Here is a 21,366-nt window from a genome sequence, read left to right as displayed (position 1 = left end):
GTGCTTCAACATCAGTTTCATCATCGCCATCATTGTGAACTTTAATAAGGAATCTTCCCAGCCAACTTGGATTAAATACTGGATTTTACTTTAGATTATTATCGCAATCTCAAGAGACGTAAGATCAATATTTATTTATGATTGTTAATGTATAACCAATTTCCTGTAATAAAAGAAAAGGAAATTAAAATATAATACTCAATATTTACTGTTATTTGTTGCAGTATCGTAACAATGCCTGGAACCGTTTCACCGGAATAATGCGAATCTTTAACATTCAATAACTTCATTATTTGCTACCCGATTTTAATCAGATTTTCAACATTCTGCTTTGTGAATTTTGCTCTATTTGTTTAGATATATATATTTTCAGCCCGGAGCATCCCTTTTGCTTTAAGTCTTTATGAAACGGGCCCCATATCTTGGAAGGAAAAATAAAATGGATTGTGTTAGTGGTGGTTGACGATGAGGCCATGAGGGCGATAGTTAACGTGGCGGTGGTTATGAATCGGGGCTCTGGCGTAAATCGGGGGGGGGGGGGGGGGGGAGGAGTGGCCTGTACAATAATTCCTCACACACACACTTTTCAAGAAACACTTTTTTCAAAATGCTAAAAGTGATCGATTTCGAATTCTAAAGCGCAAAATTTCTAGCGCGTTCGCTCTGCCCCCGTGCTCAAAATTAAGATGATATACATGCATGATAAAAATAATGATTGAAAAAAAAAATACAACTATAATCTTGCATTCCAAGAAACAAATCTTCTACCTTGAAGGCTGTACACCCAAACACACACACAGACACATCCTACCACACATTGCAAGTTCTATTGCATTCCGACACATGTACACTTGACGACTGGTCCAGGATCAGATTTTGTAACAAATCAAATTTTGAAATGGGGAAAGAAAGGTATTTTTTATTTGAGGTTTAGTTTAACTCTAAGAATAGCAATATAACAATTTTGGATGATGGAAAGCTTTATTTCGGAGTATTAAGGCCAAATTAATTTTAAATCGTAGCAAATCGTACGATTGTCATGGTGTCATTCCGATGATGTTATTTTGATAAGAATGAAAGCATATAGTCACAGATTTGAATATAAGTATTTGTACGATGACTTAGACCTTTACGACGTTCTGTGTCTCAATATTCGCATCAAAATTTTACGTTGTATTCCAAAATCATGTCGCAGACCAGTCGTAAGGTGCGCGTTGGCTTTGAGGCATAACTTCATATTCAGCTTCTACTGAAAACATTTATAATTTCAATAGATATTCATGTACATGGTGTTCTATAATACCAAATATGGTTCTGTGGTCAACTATTCTATTTCTATACACTTTTCAATAAATACAATCTGGCGAATAATGTGAACTCATTGGCGTCAACGGCCGCCCTGTAGATAGGCATCAGATATCCGCCCCAAATATGAAGATAAATCAAATACAAATTTATCACACGGAATCCACATTCAAATTTTACGAAATCTGTTTTTTAATCTTTAATTGGTCAATAATAATCACAATATGAATCAAAGAATTAATAAGCTATTTAAATGTAATACAGAGTAGCACTCACGTATTTCATGGAGACAGATACGAAACAAATAAAGGAAAAATCATGAAGGAGGAGAGAAATACAGTTATTGCCCAGCCGAACTCAATTGCCTTTCTTTTGCTGTATTCTCAGTCCGCTGCTTCGTGCATCTTAAAATGACCATCACAATGAATATGCATGTTTCGACAACCAACAGGTAGATAAAAGATGCGTTGAAGTCAGCAAATGCATAAGCAAGATATCCTGTAAAGATACCACAGTGAAGAGAAGAAAATAAAAGAAAATATGATTGTTTAAACTTTATCATAACTATTGATATCAAGTTACTTACATCGTTTTACAACTTTTGACAAATGATATCGCAAATAGAATAACTCGTGTAATTAAATAGCGCCCCTGCATTATGCGATTCAATATAGCAGCAGTGATTACTCTAAAAACTATGAGTAGGATGAATAATTATTCACAAAAACACGATTCACACTTAGTTCATTGACTCTAAATAACTTCTGACCTTGAACATTTTACCTGACACTCGTGCAAAATTATTATAATAGTGGTACGTGATGACCCTTATTTCCAAGTTTCATTCAATAAATCCATAAACTTTTAAAGTAACGATGACACTTTGAAAATATACCCAAACATGGTCAAAGTTCGTTGACCCTAAGTCACCTTTGACCTTGGTCATGTGACCTGAAACTCAAGCAGACGACCAGTGATACTTAAGTACCCTTATGCCGGGATTGCATGAAACAGATCCAAAGTAATGATTACATTTCAATAATACCCTAACATGGTCGAAGTTCATCAGCCCTAAATGACCTTTGACCTTAATCATGTGAAAACTCATGCAAGACAATCAGTGATACTTGATTATCTTTATGTCGAACTTCATGAACTAGGTCAACAATTATTTCTTAACATTGGTTAAGATTTCAATCTTGTTACCCTAAACTTCATTGGCCCTAAGTGACCCTTGACCTTGATCATGTGACCTGAAACTCATGCAAGATCACTTGATTACTCTAAGTGATATCGACATTTCAAAAAACTAACCTTAACCTAATCAAATACACACCCTCACACATACACACACTTTTTTTTTTACACCTAGTTACCAATAATGCATATTATAGCATTTCCATTTATTTGAAAGCAGGATAAAAGAGCATTGTAGATTGAATACCTTGCTCACGGGCATAGGTTCCGCGGCCGGGGATCAAATCCCGGACTTTCCATGTATAGCCAGGCGCCTTACACCACTCGGCCACGGCACCTCCACACACACACACACACACGCACCCTCACACACACACGCACCCACCCACTCACACACACACACACACACACACACACATATATATATATATATATACATATATATATGTGTATATGCCTCAGCTGGATCAAAGCTATTGCTTTTGATACAGTACACGTATGGGAGAAAGTATACAAATGTGTAAAGTTATACATGTACAACAGCTTTGGCAACTTGTTAAAACTTAAATATTGTAAAGAAATGGATGAAGAGAACAAAGGTAGGTGTAGCTTAAATCGATGTTTCCCAGAGCTATTTATCCTTTGGAAAAATTGGTGATGCCGAAAAATGTCTCTGCCGGGAATCGAACCCGGGCCCCCAGCTTTGAACGCCGGTAATGTATCAAAAGCAATAGCTTTGATCCAGCTGAGGCATGGCGGCTTGTCATTGTTCAAAACCCACCTTCACCCGACAAAGGAAATTATAATTGGTATAGTGTCGACAATTTGTTGGTCAATCGGATCGGGATCGCCCTTGCCACTAACCCGTCTCTGTGGTCTAGTGGTTAAGGCACCGGCGTTCAAAGCTGGGGGCCCTTTTTCCAAAGGGTAGATAGCTCTGGGAAACCTTGATTTAAGCTACGCCTACCTTTGTTCTCTTCTTTCATTTCTTTATAATATATATTTGTATATATATGGCAGGCTAACACAACAGAAATTTATTGGTACAATGAAAGCTGCAGTGTAAATTTGAGGTAATATTTATTTAGAATTAAATGCAGGACTGTTAATAGATAATGTTTCCAAAGTGGGAACTCGACTAGGCAATCAGGGATTTTCTCAAAGTTCACCAAAAAGTAAATCAACATGACAGGCATTCAGTCAAGCAGAACAGCATGATCATAAATGAATACAAATAGCAGATCATGTGATTGAAAGTGCAATTATTTCAGACTGCCACTACCATTCTGCCCATATCCTATGTGTCACATGGGAACAACCAAATAAACACAATACTCACATCAGCCATGCCTTTAAATCAGATACTTTATTTCTAAAGCAATCTGCTCTATCTCTCTCCAATTAACAATGTTCTTCAATTTCCACGCTACAAAACCGTAACTGCCACTAAGGCTCAAATGACAATATTCTTCCAACAATTACCACACTGCATAACCGTATAACTGCCACTAAGGCTCTGCACAAAACAGATCCTGTATTGATCTGATCATGACCTCTCTAAATATACTCCTAATCTAATACTAACACATAACTTAATATCCGAATACCTTTAACGTTATTAAACACATCATTCTGAACCATCTCTACAATAATCAACAGAAAATATGCGCCTATTATTGTTCTCAAAATCCAAACAGGTTCAATGTCTCCAAACTATTCCATACGTCACCATCTTTGATGAATAGTTCATACTCCGAGGAAGAATCAATGCTTTAACGACAAAGTTCCAAAGTCCCGCTGTCGCAGATCTTGCTAAACAGCACTCCATTGGCATGATTGGTGTCCGAGTCGCATACGTCGGAGTTAAGGATGGGACGGGGGTGCATTAGTCTTGAGGACTCCATGATGATGTCTTTAAAAAAATTGACATATACTTCTTCATCATGGAGTCTTGAATCCCCGCCCATATACCCTTAAGAGAACCAAATAAATACAGATGGATTCCCCTTGGAAATCCATTTTTTTTAAATCAAAAATTAGGTGTAGGATGGTGTAGAGTTAAATAAAATCACGACCAATTACGTGATTTTTAATAAAAAAGATGGATTTCCAAGGGGAATCCATCTGTATTTATTTGGTTCTCTTAAGGGTATATGGGCGGGGATTCAAGACTCCATGATGAAGAATTATTTGTCATTATTTTAAAGACATCATCACGGAGTCCTCAAGACTAGGGGTGCATCCTGCCCCACACTACATGCCATCTAAAATTGAATTACGGCCAAAACACTCTCTAGTATATGGTTTAGATTCTATGAATAGTTATTCATAATTAAAGCACTAAAGAAACTTATTGACTAAATAATTCAGAATCTATGACATCCTTCCATATTCTATTTAAAGTCCAATGACTCCCTATAAATATACAATCGTCTTGAAATGCTGACATAAATGAGTTTTCTAAAAGTTCAAACAATAACGCTAAAAATCAAACGACTCTATTAAAAGGATTTACTCAAATATTTTATAAACAGGTCATAAAGAATTAACAATTCACTATATTCGAGTATCCTTTTAAGATATCAGTATTGTTTCTTTCACATTGTAATTTCTGTTACTTTCAAAATGTACAAAAGCTCCTAAGTCAACTCACCGCGGTAGTGCTGAACTAACTACCTGTATATAGAATCGATGATATACCCTGTCAAAACACGTTCTTCTTCTGTTCTCAAACTTGGAGAATTAGAAGACTAAACCAGAAAATATCACATTAATTGAACGAAATCTCCTGAGGAACCATGCCCAGGCTTGGCATGTCCTCCTTCTCTAACTGGCTGGGTGTGTCTGCCCCAAGTGTACCTTTCTACATGTCCACTACAAGGAACGTGTCCAAAGTTAATTTGCATATTTGCACCTGAAAATTCCTTAACACAAAAACCTATCCTGGGCTGAATAAAATAAGGCATGCAGCTCAATAAACTCTTGCATTAAAGACTCTATAGACTAGACCCATTCACACTAAGAAATTAAACCTCTTTCAGCAAATCTACTCACAGACATTTCAATGACCTCTGGCCTATTAGGGCCTCTTTCACATTAGAAAATTAATCCTCAATTTCATCACTGATCTCATTTAATCACCTTTCTCTATCATTCACAATTCACCACCAACGGCACAAGAAGCACATTCTTACTCTCTCTATCTCAGGGTCACCTCTCTCTTAATCTGTATCATCTTAAGATACACACAAGTAAATGCAATTCTAAATCCACTGTGACACTATGTCCAACGATCCCAAAGTTCTGCACTGCAAATTGTTGACGCCCTCTACGTTCGTTGTTTCCTACAGAAATAATAACAATTAACATCATTACATAGCGCTCATCACAAAACATTTTGGCGTAAAGCTATAATTGTGTGAAGGGGGGGGGGGGTGTAAGGGGATGAGGATGGTAACTGGGTGTAAAGGTGGTAGGTCGATATGAGGTATTCACCACTTTACTTTAAACCCTACTCGATCGTTACATACCTGCGATTGATGTGCCTAACAGCTGCGATGTTCCTAAGATGATTTCACCAATTGCTAGGGCAACAGAAAAGGCATCAGGCGGACATCTTTCTTGACATAGGGTGACTTTCAAAATACTAAGTTCAGCAATACACATTGCTGTAATAAAAGATGTCACTATCATGAGGTTAAAATTTAAGACGAGGACGTCGACAAGAATAGATGAGCAATTTAACAATAGCAAAGAAATAAACCATTCAAGCTGACCAAAGTGCTTGGTATTAGGGAGAGCACCACTAATACAACGGCCAATAAAACAACCGGCTCCTGCGGAGTATGCAAGGATAAGTGCCTTTGAAGTTGGTATACCTCTACCCATGGCGCGGGGAATCAAAAATGCATGCCATGCACCATCTATTACCCCGAATAGACCCAAAGTAACAACTAAGACAGTTAGCCAGGGGTCTTGGTAAAAGACAGATTCTTTAATAGCATGTACATTCTTTTCCAAAAGAGCATGACATCGCGTGAGCACTTGCTTATCATTGATCTCAGAGTCCGATGAAGATTGTAGTTCTTTATCTTTGGTACCTCCCACATCACTTCTAGATAGATAGCATTCGTCTCGAGGCTCATCAGATCGAGAAATCTGGCAGTTTTTAGTTTGCGTCGAGTGAATAGTTCTGGTATCTTTTTGATCTATGGAATGTTTATCTTCCTTCCTCTCTAAACTAGTATCTGCTAACATCGCGAATGGTATGAGATGAGACATGAACCCTCCAAAAAGCATTAGTGATCCTCGCCAACCATATATTTCCATGAGATAGTTGGTGATGATAGGCACTATGGCCATTCCCAAACCGTAACCAGATTTGCCAATACCGTAGAAAATTTTGAAATCATTTCTAGTTTGTGAGGCGAGTGTGAGAACAATTGCGGAACGGAGAATGTTGTTACCGACACCTGAAAATATGAAAAGAGGAAATCGCATGAAATATTTTTTTTCGTAGTCATACTCATGAGGACCTACTCAGACTCATAAATACTAGTAACGCATAATTTTACAGTTTGTAGTACACATTTGCGTAGCAGACCATGTTCCCTCATTTCTTAACAAAATGAATGCATTTTTTCAGTAATGATATCATGCAAAACAAAATAAAGAATATTGATCCCACTCTTGCATCCTGAAGGCCCGAATTATTCCACCAAAAGAGGTGCCTCTGTGACGTCCCACAGTCTGTAGTCGCGGAGATGTCTCTAACATCAATTTCTTCGGTCTCACAGCATGTAAAATTCCCGCGACTATCATGGAAAATGCTTATCAATTTGTCTTGATACGTCGCACAGACGTCTCTGAAATGCCGTAGATACGTCTCCATGGTTAGACCAAATAAACTTTTTTGTTGGGGATGTCTCCGCGACTCTACCATTGTCTACGGTCTCTGACTCTGAGACGTCAAACGTCCCCATTGATGAGGAAGGACCTTAGTATACCCTTCTCCATTACGTGCTCTTCGCCTTTGAGAATTATTTGCAAATCCAACTGGTGATTATTATAAAACAACACTGAAACCCTCAAATCTGAACTAAAGACCCATCTTTTCCAGTAAATTTGTAAATATTATGTGACATATTGGGTAGTTCGCGCCTTTGAATTTTTTAATGACAAATGGCGCTCTACAAATACTGTCCATCACCATCTTCAGTCTGTCCTTGTTTCCTGGTTTCTGCGACGTCTCTGAGAACTTCGCGACATCGCGGAGACAACTCAGCAGCGGCGGGGATTAAAACTAGCTAAATCTGGATTCGAAAACTAGTCGCCAGCTTGTTGGAAGCCCGGAGTGATACTCCCTTTAATTGTTTAACATGTTTAACATACGTAGACACATTAACATGGCCATGTGTTTTGAAGTCGCCCGACAAAATATGTTTACACTATCTTTCAATTTTTACTCGGTTGAATGAAGAGATATTGTGAAGAAATTTGTGACACCACGATTGATATATAGAATGAAAGGGGAAGGACGTTTCAAAATCATGCTAAACTTTAATGACTTTGGCATACTGCCAACTAGAGATTTAGTTTTGGTCTCATTTTAAAACTTTATGTGACTAGTACAATAGCCCACCACTGAAAAATAAAAGTAACTGTAATTAGCGAAATAATTTGTAAAGAAAACTAAAAAATCTTGTATTAAAGCGATGGTCCAGGCTGAAAGTATTTATAACTTAATTTAATACATAGTCAGATGTTGTTTGAAGGTTTGCATGGTGGCATGTACAATTGCTGATGTGGTTTATGGTACACCATGTGGAGTGTTATAGAAACAGTGGATAGAAGAAGAGAAGAAGTGGATAGGCGAGAAAGTGGAGATTCGAGAGTAGAGTATTCTTTCTTGAAAATAGTCCTGAAAAGGACTGTTAACCAGAAGGAATGTTGAGTGAGAACAGCTGGAGTAGTAGAGCTGATGAGGAGATGCTGGCTTGAGTCGGCGAGTAGAGATGATGAGTCAAGCCAGCATCTCCTCATCAGCTCTACTACTCAAGCTGTTCTCACTCAACATTCCTTCTGGTTTACAGTCCTTTTCAGGACTATTTTCAAGAAAGAATACTCTACTCTCAAATCTCCACTTTCTCGCCTATCCACTTCTTCTCTTCTTCTATCCACTGTTTCTATAACACTCCACATGGTGTACCGTAAACCACATCAGCAATTAATACATAGTGTAGAATTCACTGAGCAAAATGCCGAATATTTCGTCAAAATCGGACAAGAAATAGCAGAGTTATCGATTTTTAAAGTTTAGTAATATTTTGTAAAACGGTAATATGAATATTCATTAGGTGGGCTGATGATATCACGTCTCCACTAGTTCTTTTGAATTTTATGATATGAAATTAGGTTTATTCCAATTTTTTTCCTCCAAGAACTAGAAAAATTGGATTGACGACTGATTTGGTGCATTAGATATTTATTGCTGCAACTTATTTCATTATAAGGGAGACATTTTATTCACACAAGTATGAAATGATGAAAAAAAAACATGATTTTATGTAATAACATAAGAAAACGGAAAGTGGAGATGTGACATCATCAGCTCGCCTAATGAATATTCATGAGGACTGTTTTCACACAATATTGCTAAACTTTATTAAACTTCAATAACTTTATTATTTGTTATCCGATTTTGATGAAATTTTCAGCGTTTTGCTCAGTGAGTTCTACTCTGTGTATGAAGCTATAAATATTTTCGGCCTGGACCACACCTTTAATGACTTTGGCATAGTGCTGGCTAGAGATTAAGTTTTGGTCTCATTTTAAAACTTGATGTGACTAGTATAATAGCCCACACTGCCATTTAATATTTAAAAAATAACGGTAATTGTAATTAGCGAAATAATTTGTTAAGAAAACTAAAAAATCTTGTATTAAACACGCCGAATATTTCTCGCAGAGCAACATATTTATTATGACTGATTTTCGGCCTGATGGCTTTCATGAAATTGGAGTCTTTACTGAGTTTAATCTTTACTTTTTTTTTCAATTTCAAGTTTCATTTCCATTTCCATTATCAACATTTTAAGCAAATACAAATCAAACATACATTATAAATATAAACAAATACAAATGAAATATGATAACAATGATTATAAATCAATTGCAAGTTCCAAAACATTTGTAAAAATAGTTTTAACAGAATCTGATATGGAAATGAGGGGATCCACTAAAAAGCATTGCTTGTAGAGCGTGGATCCCCTAAGAGAGTATATTAAACATTTAAAAAATGGGACTCATTCGCAAGTGTAAATAATAATAATAATAATAGTACATTTCTTAAATACGCATAACACCTACAGGTCTCTATGTGCAAGTGACTAAATCTAACATTCTGAAAAATGTGGGTTTTTAATTGAACTTTGAATTTCTCAAGCTGGGTAATATTTCTTAATGTCGATGGAAGAGAATTCCATTGTGCTGGTGCAGCTTTCTGGAAAGCCCGATCCCCATATGATTTGGTCTTGACAGTAATTTCAGAGAGAAGATTTTGTGAGCCAGAACGGAGATTACGCTTAGGTTTATGAATCTGGACAAGTTCTTGAAGATAAGCAGGGGCAATACCATGAATACATTTGAATGTTAATATGAGAAGTTTATATTTGATCCTTGATCGAATGGGTAGCCAATGAAGGTCAGATAAGATAGGGGAGATGTGTTCAAATTTTCCTTTTCGAGTTATAAGTCTTGCAGCAGAATTTTGGATATGTTGTAATTTATCGAGAAGCGATTCCGGTATTCCGAATAGTAAACTATTATTATTATCTAAGTGACTTAAGATGAAGGCATGTACTAATATTTCTGTTAAATACAATAAATTAAAATAGAATATTGGACATAATAATAAGATGAGTAAACTCCACTTGTCGGATGGAATAGTAGTTAAGTATTTTTTGTTTTGGTATATAATACGAGCCAAAAAAATACGAGGGTAGTTGAGGATGTACATGAATGTTCCTAGACATGCATAACCTTGGTTTTCATGGGACTAGACCACTGACTTTGGTCTTATTTTACAGCTAAATATGACTGATGTAATATACACCTATCTGCACATCATAGAATCATAAGTTAATAATTATTTGTTAGAAATTCAGAGTAAAAAATTATAAACATTATCAGTTTTAGATATCAAAAATTTACATTAGCTGAATATAAAAATGACTTTCATGAAAATGAACGAATACGTTAAAAATGTTAATGTCGTCTGAAAGGGAATTTCAAAAGCAATACATACATTTAGATGGTTAAGTAATTAATGAAGTTGGCAAATAGAAAAACAAATAATTTGTGTGAAATTAAGTAAATTATGGGGGTCGTAAAATGGACCTCTTCACTCATATAGGATGTGAGCAGTTCACCCTGTCTCAATTTCAATGCCAATTTTTTAAATCCTCATGTAATTTCCTATCAAAAAGGTATGCAGGGGCGGATCCAGCTCCCGCCAATAGAGGAGAGGTGCCGAATTTCACCCATATGTTTCCCGATCGTCTGCTCAGTTGAATTTTGTTTGTTTCATCGAAGGGGATGTCTCAGTGGCGTAATGAGCCCAAAAAATTAAGGGGGCTTGATACGGCATATCATGTAAAATTAATAGGTTGCGAGCGAGAAAATTTTTTGACATTTTAATTTAAAAAAATCAAAGTTTGTGATAGATTTTGACATAACACTTAAAAAATTATAGGCCTATGTATTTCACACTTATTCCTTTTCTTTTCTCCCCATTTTCTAGGTCGTGAAAAATGGGGGGGGGGGGAACGCCGATGTCCTAACAGTAATTTCTTAGCTATATTCTTTTAAAACAACATAAAAATGTAATAATCTCATGAGCCTTATATGATTAGTGTGAGCGCGAAGCGCGAGCTGAATATTTTTTGGAATTTCATGTAGTTTGCCCTGAAAATTGAATATTCTGGGCAATGTTTGTGAAGCTGAACAAGATGCGTTTGTAACTCGATAATTACTTCAAGCGAGAAGCACGAGCAGAAATTTGTAATGTGGGTTCTGGTTTGATCGAAAAGGAAGTTGTTAAGGACGGTTTGCAGTTCATCTTTTGTAAATAGTGAAAAGGAAGTTCCTATATTAATAATGCGAGTGCAAACTGGATAATTTCAGCACGTTTTGAATAAAGATCAAGCTGCGTATCTCAATAAACATGCTAGAGTTAGACAGAATCGGGGCATTTTTAATACATATCATTTTTTTACCATGAAAATCAATAATGCGAGCGTAAAGCGCGAGCGAAAAATATTTGATATTCCAGTATGAAAAGGGTGAATTTAACTGTGAAGCGTATGTGGATAGTACTTAAATGATGCGAGTGCGAAGCGCGAGCTAATATTTTTATTATTATTTTGACCTAGGACCTGGACATTCTAGGCCTGAGGACATTTGTCATATGAAAATCAGGACTATTTTCCTCTTTCTAAGCGCGATATGAAACTTATTATCAATATTCCTTTTTGAAAACGGGGACAATTTAGTTATTACATGAATTCATGAAAATTTTATTATCGTATCTGTTAATGGAATAAGCCAAATGAGTGAGAGAAATTGACATTTGAGGCTTGAAAACTGGATATTTTAAGTATATGAATAGGATTTATGAGTTGATATACTTTTAATATTAAGGCGAGCGAAAATCGCGAGACGAAATTTTTAATAAATTGTTATAGAAGGGGGATTTTAAGTAGCTTTTTATAGAATATATAAAGAATCTCATATAAAATCTTATGGAATAAACAAAGACAATATGTAGGCCTACTTAGCGATTCAAATAATGCGAACGCACAGCGCAAAAACCTGCAAATGATATTCACACTATAAAACGGACATTTTACAGAGCACTAAAAATCAATTTGTAAAACAAAATAATAAAAGCTTGATGTCCGAGCTGAAATTTATTTTGTATTATAGGTTTTCCCGTCCAATTTCGTCAAAATTTCAACCGATTTAATGATGTAATAATTCAATTTGCAACTAATTTGAATGACCTATGAGATCAGCATTTAAATAGCCAAATACTTAATTTAATTTAATTCTAATGGCACGCTATTTCATAGTTATCTCATTTAAACATTTATAAAGAACGATCAAATTAAAATAGCTGAGTAGTGTTTTCAAATTCGCACCGGTACCTTCCTTGCGAACGTTTAGGAATTCAAAATCATTAATATGCAATCACTTACGGGATATGGACATTGTTTTTCGTTGTTGTTTTTTTTTTTACTTCTTTTGTACAATTATCGAAATGGGTTTTACTCCTAAATTGGATGTTAAAAATTTTACTGAATTTTACATCTGACAGATCATCATCGTAACAACAACTCGCACTTTCATAACTATAGACTGTAGTCAATACCATGATACCCATCCCTTCCCCAAAACGATTTAAATTATATACAATTATGTGATATAAAAAAGAACAAGATGATGAAGAAAAAATACCTACCATTGGCATACTAGGTCATCCACCCACTCAATGGCGGATCCAGGGGGGGCACAGGCAACTCGTGCCCCCCCTTTGAGAGGCACAATTACCCTTATTCTTTTGTTAAAAACCTTCTTTTTTTGCTCGTCATATTCCTCTAGAAAATGTGCCCCTTTGGGGAAATCCTGGATCCGCCCCTGCACCAACTCATCAATCACTAAAAGAATAAGCGTTTGCAACCATAGCCTTTAAGTGTTACATGAATTACGTCTTTATCAAACATAATGGAATAAAATGTTTCTAACTGAAAAGATCCGCAAAAAATAGAAAGGGTAAAGTTTGAAAAAAACTGAATACAGAAACATGTTATCTGAATTTGGAAGTTTAAAGTGCAATTATGTGTGCCGATAAATGAAATTGAAATTGGTGTTTTAGGCGAAATTAGACGATCAGCTCGTCGTCGCGAAATTAAATGACACCTTAGGGCCATTAATTTGAACGAATTTCTCTCTAAATTGAATTTCTACAAAATTCAAAGGAATGATATAGAACGAAATTGAATACTAAATGAATGAAAATGAACTATGTGTGCAGAGGGTGGACGAAATATTTCGAATTTGAACGTCCTTTCATTAATTTAATTGCAACTCTGATGAAATTGGACAGGAAAACCTATATTAAACTTCAATACGTGATATTTTAAGCTTCATATATATCGAGCGAGATATGTATCTAATCGAACAGGCTATGCGAGCGCGAGCGAAAATCTAATAAAGTGACATGAGATGTATATTTTCAAATCATATTCCAAGTCTTCCCCTGACCTTATTTTACTCACTCATCTCCCTCCTCTTATTTCGTTATTCTTTTTTCCTCCTTTATTTCCCCTTCTTTCTCTTTTTTCCCTTTTTCTACTTTTTTTTGCTCTGCCAATAGAGGGCGGGGCGGGCGGGCCCCTTGGCCCCCTGGATCCGCCTATGGTATGGATAGTGGGAAGGAATAACTTTATGAAAATTTTCATACCGTTATGTGTGCTACCATCAGATCTGGGAGACGAAACGCGTTGATGAATTACTTCCAACTGTCAGCATGAAATAATAACATTTCAGCAACAATACAGGTCTACGTAACTCATTACTGGATCTTCTTACAATGATCATCAACTTCACTCATACTCATCATTTTCTTGAATCTTGAATCTACTGTCATGACTTGAAGAACAAAGAACACCCACACAAGGGCTTTCGTGGAAGAAGAATAGCTTACTACAGGAATGATGTGTGTACATTCCAACTTTAACTTAAACTTGCACCGTGTGGAGATGTTCACATGAACCCAGGAGCAACTGGCGTTGAAAATTCTTCTACGTCAACCAGTCTAGATCCTTCCTTGCCTGTTCAAAGAGCGTACACGAGTGCACAGCTTTGCATGTTGCGTATCATCTAGATATTGTGTGAGGGAAAGAATCATAGAAAAGCTAAAACTAGACGTGGCCACAAGGGTGGAAGGAATCAGAGGCGCCATTTGTCATTCCCAGAGCAGATGTTCAGCATTCCAAAAAGCTTGGGGACCGAAATCTTGCTGGTAACAGCTAACCAGTTTATATCACTTCTGAGAGCCTCTCTCTGGAGCTGGAGCCTTCTTAACTATCATCGGAGTCTTCTTTGACTTCATCGTCACTGATATCAGACCTGCCTGAGCCTTCATTGCTATCATCATTTGGATCTTCACTAGGCAATGTATGTGTACTTTTGCCTTCCAAAATGCTCGATTGCTTAATGAGAAAACTCATGTTCTTTGTGATCTAATAATTGATAGAAGTAATGACATCTTTGCTTTTACAGAGACCTGGCTGACAGTGGATTATCGAAGTCACCACATTTTGGCAGATTTATAAAGTATACTTCCAGACTATAAGCTGCACCATGTGCCACGACTGAACAGGAGAGGAGGGAGAATATGCATCTGCCTTTGGAAGTCATTTGATGTCAGATTGTGCAAAGCCAAATTATTTGTGTCATTCGAGTACATGGACTTGATTATTAGTTCCAACAACTGCTTACCTGTTCGTTTTGTAGTAGTCTACAGGTAACAAATGACTTCAGATAAGCGCTCGACTATTCCTCTATTCTACAATGAATTTTTCCTTCTCCTGGAAGACATTGCTCTAAATCCCAGTTTTGTCATGCTGTGCGGAGAGTTTAACTTTTAACAAAATGATGTGGCATTTAATGACATCATTTCTTTGGCTAACTTCAGTCAATTGGTGGCAGGTCCTACGCACGAGGCCGGACACACATTTGATCTTATCTTGACACGAGCTCTGGATATCTTTGTTGATGAGGTTAAGACATCGAATTCTTTGCCCTCAGACCATGCCGTAGTTGAATGTTGGTTGAACTTGAGTAAACCTGATCAAACACAAGGTCAAATTTCGCAAATGTCGAGACATGGACCTTGATGCTTTTCGATCTGATATTCGCCCGGATATTCGTTCGTCAACACTCTGCGTCACTCCATCTTCTATCTCAATGTCCTCATCTAATGGATGTCCATGCACCAGAGACTAAATGAGAACTTCGAGCCCGTCCCCATGCTCCATAGTATAATAATTTCCCTCCGTATTGCCAAACAGGATCTGCGAAGATGGGAACGCTTGTGGAATTTATCTAAACTTGAGGTATATCGACAAATCTCCAGAAAGCAGCGTATTCTTTATAAGAACAGGCTTGAACAAGCAAAGAAAGAATATTACAGACTTTCTTTTGAAGGCTGTAGTGCACGTCAACTAAAGTTTGTAGATTCTCCTCACCATCTTCAAGCAAAACCCTTCCATCAAACGAGGGTATGAACAGGCGCTAACTTGCAGATCATTTCTAACAGTTCCTCTCTGACAAATTGACAACAACAAGTGCGAGTTGGATATGATCCGGAACACGTCTTCTTTTGCGTCAGCACCTGTAAGTACACCTACCCCAGGCACTGATGTGACGCCAGGAAAGCACCCTTGTATGATAGAGTTTGACTGTGTTACTTTAGAAGCAGTGAAGAAATTGATTTTAGATTCCCCATCTACCTCCTGTGAGCTGGACCATCTACCGACATGGCTTCTGAAGAAATGTGTGGACAAATTGTCTCCTGTGATTGCTAGAATCATCAACCTATCATTCAGAAATGGTCACTTTCCAGATTCAATAATTGAGAAGTATGGTATGGATAGAATTGTATATGCAGATGACACCCAGTTATAAACGATGTTCTCAGATAAGGACCGTAGTTCATTTATTATCCCTAAGATAGAGTCGTGTTTAGATGGAATTATGAAATAGTCAATTAGGAATAGTTTGCAGTTGAATTCTGAGAAAACTGAGATCTCGTCACAGAAACTCAGATAGTGTTTCAACTCTGAATGTTGCTGGTTCTATGATTCAGCCTCCAAGGTACGAGACCTAGGGGTAATTGTCGAGAATAAATTAGGAATGAAGTCCCATGTTAACAATATTTGTAGGGCTGCTGCAATTGGTTTACATAAAATTGGGAAATTAGAAAATATCTTGATAGGAAAACAGCAGAAAAATTAGTACATGCCTTCATCTGAAGTTACTTAGATAATGATAATAGTTTACTATTCGGAATACAGGAATCACTTCTCGATAAATTACAGCATATCTAACATTCTGCTAAAAGATTTATAACTCGAAAAGGAAAGTTTGAACGCATCACTCTTATCTGACCTTCATTGGCTACCCATTCGATCAAAGACCAAATATAAACTTCTCATATAAACATTCAAATGTATTCATGGTATTGCCCCTTCTAATCTTCAAGAAATTGTCCAAATTCATGAACCCAAGTGTAAGCTCCGTTCTGGCTCTCAAAATTATCTCTCTGAGATTACTGTCAAGACCAAATCATATGGGGATCAGGCTTTCCAGAAAGCTGCACAAGCACAATGGAATTCTTTACCACCGACATTACGAAATATTATCCAGCTTCAGAAATTCAAAGTACAATACAAAAACCCCACCCTTTTAAGAATATTTAACTTAGTCACATGTACATGATGTAGGTTCAATCCATGTTTATTATTCTTTGATGTTATGTATAATTATTTGATGTCTTGTTTTAAAATTTACAATTCCAACCACATTTCTTGCTTTCCTCACGCATAGAGACCTGTACTAGTAGGTGTTATGCGTATTAAGAACTGTATTATTATTATTACGTTGTGTTTTTATCATCAATTATTCCGGTATTTCTTTATGACATTTTAACAACAAATCTTTAGAACGACAACGAAAGACAAGACATATTTCAATCCCAGCCATGCATGTATTCTGCCCACGAATGTTAATTAAGTCTCTTTCACCATGTTCACCACTCCATCAAACTAAAGGTCTTTTTAGTTTGCTGTGTACAGTGCCGTACAGATGGGGGGTGGGGTTGGGGCCATGGACCGCCCCCCCCCAAAAAAAAAAATCCAATATCAAAGGAAAAAAAGAGGGAGAATATAAGGAAAGAAGATGATATAGAGAATAGTGAAATATGATATTTCGTTCTGCATATTATGTCCGAATCTATCCCAATTTATCAAAAAATTATTTCAATTTTTTTTACTTTTAACATTTTTTTTCCTGATACGCGCATTTTTGTTTTTAATTTCGTCACTGGCTACGTGGGTATGCCTGCTTACAATGCATATCTTCCGTGTAATTTGTATTGAAAGAATAATCAGTACCCAATTCATTTATTTCTTACACTTCATCTCCAAATTAATGTAATTGATTTGCTTGAGGAATATTATTCCCCTTATCGACCTACATCCAAAGACATTTATTTTTCCTTTATAAAGTTTGAAACCACTAATTCTTAGAATCTTCATGGAGGGTTTAAAATTTGGTTTTTAGAAATTTCGTCAGTGTACACTAAAAAATCATTTATTCTGATAACATATATTCCTGCAAAAACATACAAATCTGTGATTGTGTTTATTTCCAAGAATGGTTTTAATTCCGCGTAAACTTATGATTCTGTGGTTACCTTTATTTCTGTGGTTGTTTTTATTTCTGCAGTTATCTATATTTCTGGACTTTCTGAATGAGTATTATATTTCTTTAAAAGTCCTTTATCTATGATTGACATGATTTATCGCTGAGTTGTCTTTGTTTTCTCAATTGTTTTTTATTGTTGAATACTTTTATTTTTACTTATGTAATAATCGTCCGAAGTAATGTATTCATTTCTGAATGTAATATTTCTGAATATTACTTTTATTTCTGAGGCAGTTAATTTATTTCTAAGAAACGGCATTTTTTTTCTGAGAGACTACATGTATTTCTGAGATACTGTACTACATTTACTTCTGAGAGTTTCATTTTGAGATTAATTTTTGCCCTTTTGGCTGCCCATATGCGTGCAATGGACAAAATCGCGATGAATGGATCCAAAATTGTAGAGTTGATGACGTCATTATAAAATGGGCTGAATGATCCTGCACCAGGTCATTTTATTAGTTTTATAATTCCAAAGACTTTTTAAATATGGCCATAACTTTGATTACAAACCATTGAATAAGTTCTTGGAAGAGCTAGTCTACCAGAAATTGGTTTCAGCGCCTTCTGTAAATTCTTTCAAGAATTGGCTTGATAATAACTGGAATGATATTACGTACAACTTTGAGTATTATATGACACCTAGATAGATCCTTGTGATTTGATTGGTTGTTTGATATCGTTCATTCAGCCCATTTTGCAATGACGTCATCAACCGTGCGAGCCAGGTGCGAGCTCATGCACCAGCAGTGCGCATGCTGTAATGACGTAACAATCAACAATGTTTTGCATCGAAATTCATGAATTTCATATGGAAAACAATAAATCATTTTTAGGTGTCATATAAACCAAATAATGAATGTTTATGAGTGCAATGGACAGAATACTTCATGAGGTGAAAGATGAAATAATGATCCATTCAACTCGGCTACGCCTCGTTGAATGGATCATTTTATCTTTCACCTCATGAAGTATTCTGTCCATTGCACTCATAAACATTCATTATTTGTAAACTGTGCATCTCTCTTGCCACATGCAACTAAATGAAATTGATAGTGTGAAGCATATACAGTTTATTCCCTTGGAACGATGAACAGGACCAGTCCTACAAGCACTGTTAGATTTGAATAAAGTAAAGTAAGTAATGAATGCATCCTTTAAGAGGGGGGGGGGGTGTCCTATCCTGGCACCTCCAGAGAAGACCCGGGGGGGGGGGGCGGGGTAGTTCTTACAAGGCCTACCCCATACTTCAAATGAAATTTATAATGATATACTGATGTCACTCGCGTACATATGGGGGTGGTTGGGGGGTATGGACCCTCAAAAATTATCACGACAAAGAAAAGAGAAAAAAAACGAGAAAACGAAATGAAAGTAAAGGGAAAATGTCGAAATATATCATTTTTTTGAATATTTTGTTGAACTATCAATACGTACCAGATAATGTGAGGTAGAAAGCAAGTTGAGCATTGTTAGAAATAGTAGATGACATAAGCACTCCACCAGAAGCAAGTATAGCACCACAAATCAGCAGGAAATGACGACATCTGCATTCTCCTTTACAATAAACGTATATTGAGAAAGGACCTATATAGGGCAAACATATACAGTTAAATTATTTAGGCCTATAGTATTTATTACTGTAGTTTGACTTACGCCTTGGCGTGATACTATATGTAAATGATAGTGAGTTTAGCACTTACTTTAGATATTACATACACAGCAAAAACTGTGGCCTTAACCGGTGTACATAGAGGACCACACCAGTTATTTTACACCGGTGTTAAATTGGTGGTGTTAGTTTTACACCTATAGGTGTTATTACAACACCTTAGGTTGTTACACTTACACTCTTTGGTGTTATGTGCAATCTCTTTGGGTTTATGTTCAATTTTAACACCTCAGTGTGTGGTCCTCTATTAACATCAATTGGTGTTAGTTTTAACACCACAGTTTTTACAGTGTAGGTTTCTTTGCGAACAAAAAAAAATGAAATAGATGTTTGCGTAACACTTCATCGCCATTTCTAAATAATAGAGATAATGTTAGATTTCTATGACAAAACGTTTTATATTATTTCAGGGTAATAACAACTAATGCGTTTTCAAGCCTTTTTACCATCCTATCCGTGACCTTGTAAGAAGTGGATTTATAGCACCCCTCAAAAAAATGGACGCAGATGGTATTTTTAACAAGTGGAGCGCCTCTGGCAGTCTCGCATGCATTACGCCATTCAACAGAGCAGCAGTGCTGACTTTCAAAAACAACTATATTATTAAAAAAACACAGTTCATATTATGATAATAAACTTTTGACATTGGCAATGTGACCTGAATCTCGAGCAGGATGTTCAATGATACTAGATTACTCTAATGTCTAAGTTTCATGAACTAGATCTGTAAACTTTCAAAGTTACATGTATGATGGCAATTCAGCAAGTACCTCCAACATGTCTGGCCAAAGTTTGTTGACCCTAAATGACCTCGATCATGTGACCTGAAACTTGAACAGGATGTTTGCTGATACTTGATTGCTCTTATATCCAAGTTTCATTAACTAGATCTATATACTTTCAAAGTCATGATGGCAATTCAACAAATACCCCCAATATAATCTCAGTTCATTGACCCTGAATGTTCTTTGAACTTGGGCGTGTGATTTGAAACTCACAGAGGATGTTCAGTACTCTTATGTCCAAGTTCCATGAGCAAGATCCATAAACTTTCAAAGTTACGATGGAAATCAACAAATACCCATAACATTGCCAAAGTTCGTTGAGCCTAAATGACCTTTTACCATGTTCATGTGACTTAAAACTCAAGCAGGATGTTCACTTGTACGTGATTACTCTTACATGTATGTCCAAGTTTTATGAACTAGGCTCAGATACTTTTTTAGTTATGATGACATTTCAGAAACTTAACCTTCGGTTAAGATTTTGATGTTGATTCCCCCAACATTGTCTAAGTTCATTGACCCTAAATGACCTTTGATCTTGCTCATGTGACATAAAACTCTTGCAGGATGTTTAGTAAAACTTGATAACAATGATCATGTTTCATGACCTAGGCCCATACACATCCTAAGTTGTGATGATTTTCAAAAACTTAACCTATGGTTGAGATTTAGTTTAGATTGAACATTTAAACAATATATTAAGATCGTTACGAAACGGCTACGATTTGTCGAAGACTTTCATATTTCAGTAAAATGAAGATATTGACAATGATATACTGAACTAACAGCTGCGAGTACTCAAATTCGCGAGGAAATTTCGAACATGTTTAAAATTTTCTGACGAATTGAAAAATTGTT

The 21,366-nt window shown here is 36.3% G+C and overlaps 1 protein-coding gene across 1 annotated transcript; it reads right to left on the bottom strand.

Moving 5' to 3' along the window:
- Nucleotides 1–583: 583 nt before the first annotated feature.
- LOC121429273 (monocarboxylate transporter 5-like) lies at nt 584–19,632 on the bottom strand. Its single transcript, XM_041626264.1, has 3 exons — nt 19,489–19,632; nt 6,033–6,974; nt 584–1,803 (listed from the first exon to the last, which is right to left on the bottom strand). Exons 1-3 carry the CDS (start codon nt 19,541–19,543, stop codon nt 1,646–1,648), a joined length of 1,155 nt encoding a protein of 384 aa, XP_041482198.1. The 5' UTR covers nt 19,544–19,632; the 3' UTR covers nt 584–1,645.
- Nucleotides 19,633–21,366: the final 1,734 nt, after the last annotated feature.

This window comes from Lytechinus variegatus, chromosome 15 (assembly GCF_018143015.1).
Source record: "Lytechinus variegatus isolate NC3 chromosome 15, Lvar_3.0, whole genome shotgun sequence".
Lineage (NCBI taxonomy): Eukaryota > Metazoa > Echinodermata > Echinoidea > Temnopleuroida > Toxopneustidae > Lytechinus > Lytechinus variegatus.
Note: the sequence above shows the minus strand (reverse complement) of the source record. Positions and strands in the feature narration are given on the sequence as shown.

Bases quoted from the DNA above. Each gene is read 5' to 3' on its own strand.
- LOC121429273 (XM_041626264.1), bottom strand. From the start codon at position 19,543: ATGTCATCTACTATTTCTAACAATGCTCAACTTGCTTTCTACCTCACA. The intron at 6,975-19,488 runs GTACGTATTGAT...TCATATTTTCAG, and splicing joins TTTCTACCTCACATTATCTG to GTGTCGGTAACAACATTCTC. The intron at 1,804-6,032 runs GTATGTAACGAT...GTATCTTTACAG, and splicing joins GTTAGGCACATCAATCGCAG to GATATCTTGCTTATGCATTT.